The following is a 15,000-nucleotide window of genomic DNA, read 5'->3' on the forward strand; positions in this document are numbered from 1 at the left end:
GTATGTCATTGAAACTTTTCATCATAATTATGATTTATTATGTCACAATTATGGCCTTTTATCTCAAAATTATGACTTAGTATGTCATAATTAATTTTTTTATCACGATTTATGTCATAATTTTGGCTTTTTATCTCAAAATTATGACTTAGTATGTCATAATTGAAACTTTTTATCATAATTACGATTTATTATGTCCTAATTTTGGCTTTTTATCTCAAAAATCACAAAAAAAATTACATGCAATAATGTACGGTATGAAATATGTGATTTTCCGGGTTATTCCCGTGCATGTATTGAGTGATCTGCTGTAATGTTAGTGTTTACTCTGAAACATTGACAAACAATCGGCCGAAGTGTCCAACAGAAACCCTAGAGCTGTTTGCTCTCATAATTCATATAGTCAGAGGGTGTGGGCCGGATTATTGGTAATTTTAGTCTCATTGAATATGACGCGCACGGACGGCTACGGTTTCAAGCAAACGCACGCTGATATTTCTCATATTGTTTTATTGGGCGATTGGCACAAACGCCTTTCTCAAATTGCCAGAAGAACAAAAACTCGAGCGATGATTCCACAGCGGGAAAATGCCACTTCATTCCCAAACACATTCCCAGAAGGCTTCGTTACTGCCATCATTTAACCTATGAACTAGATATGAGTGTCCTCGACTACAGATGTTTCAATAAAAGCTTCACATAAACTGAACTTACTTAAACCAGAGGTCAGACGGGGCGGTGTGGTCGGCTCCAGACCTCGAGAATCCACCACATTATTGCCTGTGAGAAACATGATTAATAATCATCACCACATGATTAATAATCATCACCACATATTAACTCTCTGGTGCTCTTGGTTTAGGGGTTGCATTGGTCATCTTCCCGGTCATAAGTGACCGGACACCTACAAATTAAACTTCCTCCACCCCAGTAAAACCAATGCAATTTATCTTTCTTCAATAATATTTTTTCATTTTAATTTTGTATTTTGAGATTATTTGATGGTATTTTTTCATATTTATGCAATAATGATGGTCTATTTTTGCCATTGAATATTATATTTTTAATTATTACAGTATTTCAGGTTAAAATAGAGACTAGGCCTTCAAAATATTTTTTTTTTTGAAGGCAGATTAGCCCCTCTTTTGGAATTATTTAAGAAATCATGCAACCATGTGTGTAATCTCAAGGGAGACGCTTGAGAATTCACTAGTTCTCTTTTGAACACATTTAATGATTTTTTTTTGATGGATTTCAATATATATTTAAAAAATCTCAAAGACTATTTATTATAAAGTTTTAGATATTTTTTGGTTTGTTAGAAATATAGATTTTTTTCTGTGAATTTGTGTTTTTGCTGATTTCCCATTAATTTCCTATGGTGTCATTTTTGACTGAAGAGCACAAGTGGAAGTATTTTTTTTACGACCAATTAGCATGCTCGAATCATGCCCTCAATTTTTTGTGTGTTTACATACCTAATGCTAGAAAAGTCACCAAGTTTCATATTTTTCCGATGAAGCTGTGATTTAAAAAAATTCAAAATGTGGTTCATAGGCTCAGTTTTTCATAGGTGTGTGTGTGTGTGTGTGTGTGTGTGTGTGTGTGTGTGTGTGTGTGTGTGTGTGTGTGTGTGTGTGTGTGTGTGTGTGTGTGTGTGTGTGTGTGTGTGTGTGTGTGTGTGTGTGTGTGTGTGTGTGTGTGTGTGTATATAAGTGTGTGTGTGTGTGTGTGTGTGTCAATATCACACTCTTGATGTTTTAGAGTGTCACCTCTTTACTGTTGTGTACTTTTTTTCAGCATTTTGGCCGATTTGTAGATTGTACACACAAATATTTGGTGAATTTTTGTGTTTTTGCCGATTTCCCATTCATCTCCTATGGTCGGTCATTTATGAATATTATAAATATGTATATGTATATAATATTATATATATTATAAATATGGTTATTTATAAATATTTTTTTTTGAAGGCAGATTAGCGCCCTCTTTTGGAATTATTAGTTCTGTTTTGAACACATTTAATGATTTTTTTTTGTTGATGCATTTGAATATATATGTAAAAAATCTTTAGTTTTTAGATTCAAAAAGTTTTAGATTTTTTTGTTTTGTTAGAAATATGGATTTCTTTCTGTGAATTTGTGTTTTTGCAGATTTCCCATTCATTTCCTATGGTGGTCATTTTTGACAGAAGAGCACAAGTGGGAGTCATTTTTTTACAACCAATTAGCATGTGTGTGTTTACATACCTAATGCTAGAAAAGTCACCAAATTTCATATTTTTCTGATTTTTTATATGTTTTAGAGTGTCACCCCTTCACTGCGGTGTACTTTTTTTCAGCATTGTGGCTGATTTGTAGATTGTACGCGCAAATATTTGGTGATTTTTTGTGTTTTTGCCAATTTCCCATTCATTTCCTATGGTCAATGAACGCTACTTTTTTTTTTTACGACCAATTAGCATGCTCGAATCATGCCCTCAATTTTTTGTGTGTGTTAACATACCTAATGCTAGAAAAGTCACCAAGTTCCATATCATTCTGATTAAAGCTGCGATTTTTCATTTTTCATTTTAAAACAGAACATTTTCTGACCGAAGAGCACCAGAGGGTTAAAATGCCAAACTGTAGGTCAAGTCAACTTTATTTATATAGCGCTTTTAACAATGCAGATTGTTTCAAAGCAGCTTCAGTGTTAAACAGGAAAATAATGCAGCATAATTTTATTCAGCTGTATAGCCGTTCTGGAGAAAAACGGTTCTGTCATCAGTTCATTTCAATTATTATACAGTGACAGTGTGGGCTTTAGATCAGTAATTTAGTTTATGTGCTTAATTTAGTTTAATAATTAGATTTATTTGGATATTTAGTTGAAAAATTTAGAATAATTTAGTGTCCCCAACTGAGCACGCCAAGCCAGAGGCAACAGTGGCAAGGAAACCAAAACCCCATCTGGGACCAACATTCAAAAAAATAACTCTTTGAATGAACATAAAAAAATCATGGAAAGTATTTCCACATGATTAACTTGCTTTATTTCAGCATTATGCAGTTCTGTTATTCCAATTTAATGTACTTACGTTGGGTCAACTTAATTTATTAAGGTTGATTCAGCTTATTTACTATGGTTAGGCACAGCTTAATTTAATAGTGTCAGCCCAACTCATTTGCAATGTTTTGGACCAACTCATTTATTTAAGTTAGCCTAACAAAAGTGCTTAATGCTGAAAAAGAGCCATTTAATCACATGGAAATCCTTTCCATGATTTAATTACATGAATTCAAAGATTAGCTTTTGAGTGCATTTACAAAAACCTTTTACAAGATTTTATTGGCTAGCCAGAAGATGGTTTTGTTACATCCATGGCATGCCCAGAGTAGTTTTTTTATTATTAAAACAACTTTAATAGTTATTAGTAGGTCCTCAGCCCAAGCACATGCTCTACACTTCACCACAATGGTAACCTCCAAAAACACTAACATAACACTTTTAAATACCAACATAACAAAACATTAAGCATTAAAAAGTATCTCAATTTTCTCATCTTGTTAAAAATGCATCAAATTGCACTTTATTTAAACATTTAGTCTCCGAATTCAGACCCTTTGCAAAGCATGATGGGAAGTGAAAGTCTTATTTCTTTGGGTTACTTGATTGAAACATGTTATTTCAAAATGAAAACATCAAGTTATGTCAAAGAGTAACGGTTTTAAGTCAGTTTAACATGAATCAATTACATTTGAACCAGAAACCAAATATAATGGTGTTAAATCAAGATGAATTGCTTAAATAAAATATCATTTTTTTGAGTGTAATGGAGAAAAATAAACCTGGAGAAACCAGGGGTGCCAGTTCTCTTCTGGCCAATCAACAAACAGCGTACGATTATTATTCTGGCAACTTAAAAGACATTCTGGTGGTGAAAGTAAAGGAGTGTAAATGAGCACCTCTACAGGTGACGGCCACGTCTTCATAGTGGTAGCAGTTATGGACGCCCCATCCCTGATTCCCACACTGACTCAGGTCCATCTCTCCTCCTTTGCAGTCCACGTTGTCCAGCAGGATTGGCCCCGAGCCCTGGCCGAACTTAGAGCTGCTCCCCACGGCCACAGCCACTCCGCAGTCCAGCTGCCGACACACCACATTCGAGTCCACCATGTCCCAGTCGTCATCACACACGGTCCCCCAGGAGCCGTTATGGAGCACCTCCACGCGGCCCTCGCACTGGCTCCTGCCGTTCATCAGACGCACTGGAGGAGGAGGAGCAGGTGAGAAGCTGAATTCATCATCATCATCATCACGCCTGTCTTCAGGGTCAAGTCAAGTCAACTTTATTTATATTTTATATCATATTTATTTATTGCTTTTAACAATGCAGATTGTTTCAAAGCAGCTTTACAGTGTTAAACAGGAAAATAATGCGGCATAATTTTATTCAGCTGTATAGCCATTCTGGAGAAAACACTGATGTCATCAGTTCATTTCAATTATTATACAGTGACAGTGTGGGCTTTAGATCAGTAATTTAGTTTATATGGTTAATTTAGTTTATTAATTAGATTTATTTCGATGTTTAGTTGAAAAATGTAGTGGTTACACAGGGTTAAAACAACCCATTCACTGGGTTAAAACAACCCAACTGCTGGGTTAAAACAACCCATTCACTGGGTTAAAACAACCCATTCACTGGGTTAAAAAAATCCAACGGTTGGGTTAAACCAACCCAATCATTGGGTTAAAACAACCCAACTTCTAGGTTAAAACAACCCATTCACAGGGTTAAAACAACCCATTCACTAGGTTAAAACAACCCAACCGCTGGGTTAAAACAACCCATTCACAGGGTTAAAACAACCCATTCACTGGGTTCAAAAAAATCCAACCATTGGGTTAAACCAACCCATTCACTGGGTTAAAACAACCCAACTGCTGGGTTAAAACAACCCATTCACTGGGTTAAAAAAATCCAACGGTTGGGTTAAACCAACCCAATCATTGGGTTAAAACAACCCAACTTCTAGGTTAAAACAACCCATTCACAGGGTTAAAACAACCCATTCACTAGGTTAAAACAACCCAACTGCTGGGTTAAAACAAACCATTCACAGGGTTAAAACAACCCATTCACTGAGTTAAAACAACCCAACCGCTGGGTTAAAACAACCCATTCACTGGGTTAAAACAACCCAACTGCTGGGTTAAAACAAACCATTCACAGGGTTAAAACAACCCATTCACTGAGTTAAAACAACCCAACCGCTGGGTTAAAACAACCCATTCACTGGGTTAAAACAACCCAACCGCTGGGTTAAAACAACCCATTCACTGGGTTAGAGCAGGAGGTGAGAAGAAGCTGAATTCATCATCATCACGCCTGTCTTCAGTGTCACATGATCATCCTCATATTAGACTGATTTCTGAAGGATCATGTGACACTGAATCACATGGATAAAATACATTTGAAAACATATTTAAAGAGAAAACTGTTCTCCTGAATTGTAATAATACACAATTTTTAATTTTTTAGTTCTTTACAAATAATACACACACAAATATTAAAGACTTCAGGAAATGATTTGGCACTGCGTATTTGATTAATAGATTATACTTTTTTTTATATGTGTTTTATTCTCTGTGAACTGTTGCATTATCATGAATACTGAATGATGAACTTACACTCTAAAAAAAAAGGCTCGTAATCATAGAGGAACCTTTTTTAGTGCTATATAGCACCAATTTTGGTGCTTCAGTGGTTCTTCAGCGGTTCTTCAGAGGTGCTATATAGCACCTTAGTCAAAGAACCGGTGAAGAACCTCTGAAGAACCGCTGAAGAACCTCTGAAGAACCGCTGAAGAACCACTGAAGCACCAAAATTGGTGCTATATAGCACTAAAAAAGGTTCCCCTATGATTACGAGCCAAGAACCATTTTTGGTGCAATATAGAACCTTTTTTTTTTTTAGAGTGTATGCACGTGCCACTGGTGTACGTCAAACAATGGAAAAGTCTGTTCACTCGGAGACCATATTTGCAACGTAGACAACCCATTCACTGGGTTAAAACAACCCACTCGCTGGGTTAAAACAACCCACCCGCTGGGTTAAAACAACCCACCCGCTGGGTTAAAACAACCCATTCACTGGGTTAAAACAACCCACCCGCTGGGTTAAAACAACCCATTCACTGGGTTAAAACAACCCACCCGCTGGGTTAAAACAACCCATTCACTGGGTTAAAACAACCCACTCGCTGGGTTAAAACAACCCACCCGCTGGGTTAAAACAACCCATTCACTGGGTTAAAACAACCCACTCGCTGGGTTAAAACAACCCACCCGCTGGGTTAAAACAACCCATTCACTGGGTTAAAACAACCCACCCGCTGGGTTAAAACAACCCATTCACTGGGTTAAAACAACCCACTCGCTGGGTTAAAACAACCCACCCGCTGGGTTAAAACAACCCATTCACTGGGTTAAAACAACCCACTCGCTGGGTTAAAACAACCCACCCGCTGGGTTAAAACAACCCATTCACTGGGTTAAAACAACCCACTCGCTGGGTTAAAACAACCCACCCGCTGGGTTAAAACAACCCACTCGCTGGGTTAAAACAACCCACCCGCTGGGTTAAAACAACCCTTTCACTGGGTTAAAACAACCCACTCGCTGGGTTAAAACAACCCTTTCACTTGGTTAAAACAACCCACTCGCTGGGTTAAAACAACCCATTCACTGGGTTAAAACAACCCACTCGCTGGGTTAAAACAACCCACCCGCTGGGTTAAAACAACCCATTCACTGGGTTAAAACAACCCACCCGCTGGGTTAAAACAACCCATTCACTGGGTTAAAACAACCCACTCGCTGGGTTAAAACAACCCACCCGCTGGGTTAAAACAACCCATTCACTGGGTTAAAACAACCCACTCGCTGGGTTAAAACAACCCACCCGCTGGGTTAAAACAACCCATTCACTGGGTTAAAACAACCCACTCGCTGGGTTAAAACAACCCATTCACTGGGTTAAAACAACCCACCCGCTGGGTTAAAACAACCCATTCACTGGGTTAAAACAACCCACTCGCTGGGTTAAAACAACCCACCCGCTGGGTTAAAACAACCCATTCACTGGGTTAAAACAACCCACTCGCTGGGTTAAAACAACCCACCCGCTGGGTTAAAACAACCCATTCACTGGGTTAAAACAACCCACTCGCTGGGTTAAAACAACCCACCCGCTGGGTTAAAACAACCCACTCGCTGGGTTAAAACAACCCACCCGCTGGGTTAAAACAACCCTTTCACTGGGTTAAAACAACCCACTCGCTGGGTTAAAACAACCCTTTCACTTGGTTAAAACAACCCACTCGCTGGGTTAAAACAACCCATTCACTGGGTTAAAACAACCCACTCGCTGGGTTAAAACAACCCATTCACTGGGTTAAAACAACCCACTCGCTGGGTTAAAACAACCCTTTCACTGGGTTAAAATAACCCACTCACTGGGTTAAAACAACCCACTCGCTGGGTTAAAACAACCCATTCACTGGGTTAAAACAACTCACTCGCTGGGTTAAAACAACCCTTTCACTGGGTTAAAATAACCCACTCACTGGGTTAAAACAACCCTTTCACTGGGTTAAAACAACCCACTCGCTGGGTTAAAACAACCCATTCACTCGGTTAAAACAACCCACTCGCTGGGTTAAAACAACCCATTCACTGGGTTAAAACAACCCACCCGCTGGGTTAAAACAACCCATTCACAGGATTAATACAACCCATTCACAGGGTTAAAACAACCCATTCACTGGGTTAAAACAACCCATTCACTGGGTTAAAACAATTCAACCGGTGGGTTAAAACAATCCAACCGTTGGGTTAAAAAAACACATTCACTGGGTTAAAACAATCCAACGGCTGGGTTAAAACAACCCATTCCCTGAGTTAAAACAATCCAACCACTGGGTTAAAACAATCCAACCGCTGGGTTAAAAAAACACATTCACTGGGTTAAAACAATTCAACCGTTGGGTTAAAAAAACACATTCACTGGGTTAAAACAATTCAACCGCTGGGTTAAAACAATCAAACCACTGGGTTAAAACAATCCAACCGTTGGGTTAAAAAAACACATTCACTGGGTTAAAACAATCCAACCATTGAGTTAAAACAATCCATTCACTGGGTTAAAACAATTCAACCGCTGGGTTAAAACAATCAAACCACTGGGTTAAAACAATCCAACCGCTGGGTTAAAACAATCCAACCGTTGGGTTAAAACAATCCAACCGTTGGGTTAAAAAAACACATTCACTGGGTTAAAACAATTCAACCGTTGGGTTAAAAAAACACATTCACTGGGTTAAAACAATCCAACCGTTGGGTTAAAACAATCCATTCACTGGGTTAAAACAATCCAACCGTTGGGTTAAAACAATCCAAACACTGGGTTAAAACAATCCATTCACTGGGTTAAAACAATTCAACCGTTGGGTTAAAACAATCCAACCACTGGGTTAAAACAATCCAACCACTGGGTTAAAACAATCCAACCACTGGGTTAAAATAATCCAACCGTTGGGTTAAAACAATCCAACTGTTGGGTTAAAACAATCCAACTGTTGGGTTAAAACAATCCAACTGTTGGGTTAAAACAATCCAACCACTGGGTTAAAACAATCCAACCACTGGGTTAAAATAATCCAACTGTTGGGTTAAAACAACCCATTCACTGTATTAAAACAACCCAACCTCTGGGTTAAAACAATCCAACCGTTTGCATTTAGAGTGTACGAGTGTATCAAGTCCTATCTATTTAAATGGGGGAATCGTGAAATCTCAAAAACTGCTTGCCGAGCTCCCAACTAAATAACATATTTCAAATCAGCAACAAAATCTGACACGAACTGTCCCATAAATGTTGTTTCTTGTGTTCAAAAAAGCAGATTATTCAGACCAGAAGAGGCCAAGCTAGAGGAGCGAGTCTCAGGTTTCTATGGGAACCGGAGCTTCTAACTGCAGCTGCAGTGACGCAATGACTTCACCGATCAGCGATTGGCTCTTTCATTTAGAAGGCGGGGCTTATTCCGCCATTTTGCGAGTTGCAGATTCGCCCATTCACGAGTAATAGGAGTGAACCGCCTTTCTTTATCTAGAGTCTTTAACATTATTCAGCTCAAATCAGTCCAAATTCTGTTATGTTCTCACTTAAATCGATAAATAGCTTAATATATTTATATTATATTTATGTATTTATATTTACATAGCATTCCAATGAATTACACGTCCATAAAATGGTGTTTCCATGGTGTCTGATCCAAAAAAGACGGACGGTCATGAAATCTCCTCTGCTCAAATATAATGATATAATGAAGCCTGTAAGAATGTCCCTAATCCCCTTCAACTTAAGGCACAATAATAAGACTAAATATGACATATGACTCCAAAAAGAGAGAGAGGACGTGGCATAGCGGTGGAGAAGGGGATTGTGTAAACTGAGCAAGGGGAAGTTTTTTTTTTTTTTTGTCCTTTGGAGGCAATTATCTGTTTTCCATCCACCTTTTCTCTGGCTGACCCCGATGGGTCTTTTCTTTAAAGGGTGTGTTCTTGCTCAAACACAGGGAGTGAAAGACGCTCACCTCCAGACTGGGCTGTCACTGGGGCGTTTGTTGTATTGGCTGTGGGGGAAAACACAGGAGAGAAAGTCAGAGAGAGCGAGAGAGAGAGAAAACAACGATTGTGGTCAAATTATTTGTTGAAAGGAGGTTCTTGGCCCTCCATCGCTCCAGCCCTCTATATCTACTACATCTATTTTCCTGTAATCTTAGACCGGGTGAAACTGGAAGACTGAATTCTGCTCAGGCTGCGATTCAGGCGGACAGAAATATGTGGCACAATAAAACACGCCTCTCATAAATCACACACTGATCAGATTGATAATAAAAGATCAATAGTTATTCTTCTGTTTTCTTGCAGATTGTCTGCTTGAGTCTAGACCTGCATTAATGAGCCACTCGAAATACGTTTTCAGAAAAGTTATGTGTAGAATAAATATAAATAGTGCAATCTCAAATATTTGTTATTCATTGTGTGCCATATTTTTGATTTTTTTTCTATTATAAAATATTTATTAAAATAAAATAAAAATTATGAAAACAGATTTTATTGTGATTTATATATGTTTTTATTATATATAGGTGTGTGTGTGTATGTGTGTAATAAAATATAGCAAATATATAAATAACAATAAAATCTGTTTTATTTGAGTAAAATATAATATTATATAATAATTATATAATGGTTTTTATATTCTTGTTTTGTTTTTTTATATTTATTTTGTATTTTATTAATGTTTTAAATATTTGAATTTGTTTTTATTTGTTTAACATATAAATATATATATATATATATATATATATATATATATATATATATATATATATATATATATATATACATACATTTAAAAGATTGAAAGAATAATAAAATACTGTTTTAATCTATTTATTTTATTTTTTATTTATAGAAATAATGATATATTTAACTTTATTAATTGAATGTATGAATATATATATATATATATATATATATATATACATGTGTGTGTGTATTTATATATTTTTGTTTCGTTTTTATATTTAGTTTGTATTATTTTTAATAATATCTTAAACATTTTTATTTATGTTTCATTTTTTGTTTAATTTTTATATTTAGTTTGTATTATTTTTACTAATATTTTAATTATTTTAATTCATTTTTTATATTTTGTTTAATTTAAATATTTAATTTGTATTATTTTTACTAATATCTTAAATATTTTAATTCATGTTTTATATTTTTGTTTAATTTTAATATTTCATTTCTATAATTTTTTATTAAAATGTTAAATATTTGAATTTATTTTTGATATTTTTGTTTTGTTTTTTATATATAGTTTGTATTATTTTTTTATAATTTTTTAAATAATTTTTATTTATTTTTCATATTTTTGTTTCATTTTTATATTTAGTTTGTATTATTTTTACTAATATTTGTATTATTTTGATTTATTTTTCATATTTTTGTTTCATTTTAATATTTAGTTTGTATTATGTTTACTAATATTTGACATATTTGAATACATTTTTATGTTTAACTTTATATATACATTAATTTAAGCATATAAATACATTTTTTAATAAAATTTTTAAAAAAATTAAGCAAGGACACACTTGACTAAATTGAACAAAAGTGACATTGAAGACTTTTACAGTAAATATATGTTGTTGTTATATTAAATTATAATCATATTATACAGTATTATAGGTTTTTTTTATTGTATTTTTGATCAAACAAATGCAGCCATAAAAAAACATACAAATTGAATGTTATATATTTGACATGATATTTATGAGTGCAATATTTCTAGATGACTAATCAAATGTAAGTGTTCCAATCGACATATATTAATAACTCAACATTCATGACATTTATCCATGTTGCCTTGACTACCGTGTTGTGTTTGTTGTGTTCAGAGCTGTGCTGACCTTCCCTTCGCTCCACACACACACACACACACACACACACACACACTGAGGGTTTGTTCAGTTGTATGGAGACAGTTAATGCCGAGTCTATACAAACTATTGTATTAAAGTGTGAATCGCTGGTGTAGGATTCCAGCACTTCACAAAGACGAGCAGAAGAGAGGCTTTTCCATTACTTCATTTAGGTCAATTCACAGGCTTCTCCACTTATTAATGCGCATGTTATTGACACGCTAGTCCCTCTAATGTATAACGCGTTCACACACACACACACACACACACACACACACACACACACACACACACACACACACACACACACACACACACACACACACACACACACACACACACACACACACACACACACACACACACACACACACACACACACACACACACACACACACACACACACTGTACTTCTGAAGAGTCATGAGCAATCTTCAGTTTATGAGGATACTCACTGGAAACTGATCTCCGTCTGAGTTTGAGTTTGGGCTTGACATCTCCTGCACACAGAAAAGATCACAATATTAAACAAAAACCAGACATTATCATCATCATCATCATCATCATCATCATCAGCAGCAGCAATTCACAATCAGAGGATTTATATTTACATTTTATATATTATATCTTTGCTCACACTTATGATTATAGGGTCTTATGATTATAGGGTCTCACTATTAACTATACTCCTAATAACTGCTTATTAATAGTTAGTAAGGTACACTCTAAAAAATGCTGGGTTAAAAATGCAGTTGAGTTGTTTTAACCCAGCGGTTGGGTTGTTTTAACCTAGGGGTTGGGTTGTTTTAACCCAGCGGTTGGGTTGTTTTAATCCAGCGGTTGGGTTGTTTTAACCCAGTTAATGGGTTGTTTTAACCCAGTGGTTGGGTTGTTTTAACTCAGTGAATGGGTTGTTTTAATCCAGCGGTTGGGTTGTTTTAATCCAGCGGTTGGGTTGTTTTAATCCAGCGGTTGGGTTGTTTTAACCCAGTTAATGGGTTGTTTTAACCCAGTGGTTGGGTTGTTTTAACTCAGTGAATGGGTTGTTTTAATCCAGTGGTTGGGTTGTTTTAACCCAGTGAATGGGTTGTTTTAATCCAGTGGTTGGGTTGTTTTAACCCAGTGAATGGGTTGTTTTAATCCAGTGGTTGGGTTGTTTTAACTCAGTGAATGGGTTGTTTTAATCCAGTGGTTGGGTTGTTTTAACCCAGTGAATGGGTTGTTTTAATCCAGTGGTTGGGTTGTTTTAACCCAGTGAATGGGTTGTTTTAATCCAGTGGTTGGGTTGTTTTAATCCAGTTAATGGGTTGTTTTAACCCAGCGGTTGGATTGTTTTAACTCAGTGAATGGGTTGTTTTAATCCAGCGGTTGGGTTGTTTTAACCCAGTGAATGGGTTGTTTTAACCCAGGGAATGGGTTGTTTTAACCCAGCGGTTGGATTGTTTTAACTCAGTGAATGGGTTGTTTTAATCCAGTGGTTGGGTTGTTTTAACCCAGTTAATGGGTTGTTTTAATCCAGCGGTTGGGTTGTTTTAATCCAGCGGTTGGATTGTTTTAACCCAGCGGTTGGGTTGTTTTAACCCAGTGAATGGGTTGTTTTAATCCAGCGGTTGGATTGTTTTAACCCAGCGGTTGGGTTGTTTTAACCTAGTTAATGGGTTGTTTTAACCCAGCGGTTGGGTTGTTTTAACCTAGTTAATGGGTTGTTTTAACCCAGCGGTTGGGTTGTTTTAACCTAGTTAATGGGTTGTTTTAACCCAGCAGTTGGGTTGTTTTAACCCAGTGAATGGGTTGTTTTAACCCAGCGGTTGGGTTGTTTTAATCCAGCGGTTGGGTTGTTTTAACCCAGTGAATGGGTGTGGTCTAATCCAGCAGTTTTAAACAAACATTTATTAAATTGCTTATTAATAAATGTTCACCTTTTGATTATTATTGTTGCCTCTAGTAATTATGTGTCTGATTTTTAATTTCCAACCTATTTTGGACTTATTTTAAGCCAGACATATAGTCATTTTAAAATAAATAAAACTGCCCAAACATTTAACCCAATCGCTGGGTTTGTTCATTTTTTCAACTCAACCTGGGTTATTTTTAACCCTGCATTTTTTAGAGTGTAGTTGTTAAGTTTAGGTATTGGTAGGATGAAGGGATGTAGAATATGGTCATGCATTAATAATATGGGCTTTATAAGTGCTAATAAACAGCCAATATCCTAATATGCATGATAATAAGCAACTAGTTCATAGTGAGAATTGGACTCTCATCTAAGTCTGTGACACACACACATAGTGTACACAGTACACACACATACAGCACACACACATACAGCACACACACATACAGCACACACACATACAGCACACACACATACTGTACACACACATACAGCACACACACATACTGTACACACACATACAGCACACACACATACAGCACACACACATACTGTACACACACATACAGCACACACACATACTGTACACACACATACAGCACACACACATACAGCACACACACATACAGCGCACACACATACTGTACACACACATACAGCACACACACATACTGTACACACACATACAGCAAACACACATACTGTACACACACATACAGCACACACACATACTGTACACACACATACAGCACACACACATACAGCACACACACATACTGTACACACACATACAGCACACACACATACAGCACACACACATACAGCACACACACATACTGTACACACACATACAGCACACACACATACAGCACACACACATACTGTACACACACATGCAGCACACACACATACTGTACACACACATACAGCACACACACATACTGTACACACACATACAGCACACACATACTGTACACACACATACAGCACACACACATACAGCACACACACATACTGTACACACACATGCAGCACACACACATACTGTAAACACACATACAGCACACACACATAGAGCACACACACATACTGTACACACACATACAGCACACACACATACAGCACACACACATACAGCACACACATACTGTACACACACATAGAGCACACACACATACTGTACACACACATACAGCACACACACATACAGCACACACACATACAGCACACACACATACTGTACACACACATACAGCACACACACATACAGCACACACACATACTGTACACACACATACAGCACACACACATACAGCACACACACATACAGCACACACACATACAGCACACACACATACTGTACACACACATACTGTACACACACATACAGCACACACACATACTGTACACATACAGCACACACACATACTGTGCACACACACTGTACACACACATTATCTCACGCCTTTGTTGGCGTTTGCGTCACTGTGGGTGTGTGTGAAGGCGCTGATGTTGTGGGAGTTGATGTCATGTACAGGAAACACCTATCACACACTCTCAGATGTC

At 36.9% G+C, this 15,000-nt stretch overlaps 1 protein-coding gene across 1 annotated transcript in view; it reads right to left on the reverse strand.

Moving 5' to 3' along the window:
• LOC307124779 (scavenger receptor cysteine-rich domain-containing group B protein) overlaps positions 1 to 15,000 on the reverse strand; it is a 44,133-nt gene that overhangs the window by 20,824 nt on the left and 8,309 nt on the right. The window contains exons 3-6 of the mRNA XM_079814226.1: positions 11,996 to 12,040; positions 9,642 to 9,680; positions 3,948 to 4,250; positions 715 to 780 (exon numbers count right to left, since the gene is read on the reverse strand). Coding sequence (XP_079670352.1) covers positions 715 to 780; positions 3,948 to 4,250; positions 9,642 to 9,680; positions 11,996 to 12,040 — 453 coding nt within the window. The remainder of the gene's footprint in view (positions 1 to 714; positions 781 to 3,947; positions 4,251 to 9,641; positions 9,681 to 11,995; positions 12,041 to 15,000) is intronic.

This window comes from Gobio gobio, assembly GCF_949357685.1.
Source record: "Gobio gobio genome assembly, chromosome: 4".
Lineage (NCBI taxonomy): Eukaryota > Metazoa > Chordata > Actinopteri > Cypriniformes > Gobionidae > Gobio > Gobio gobio.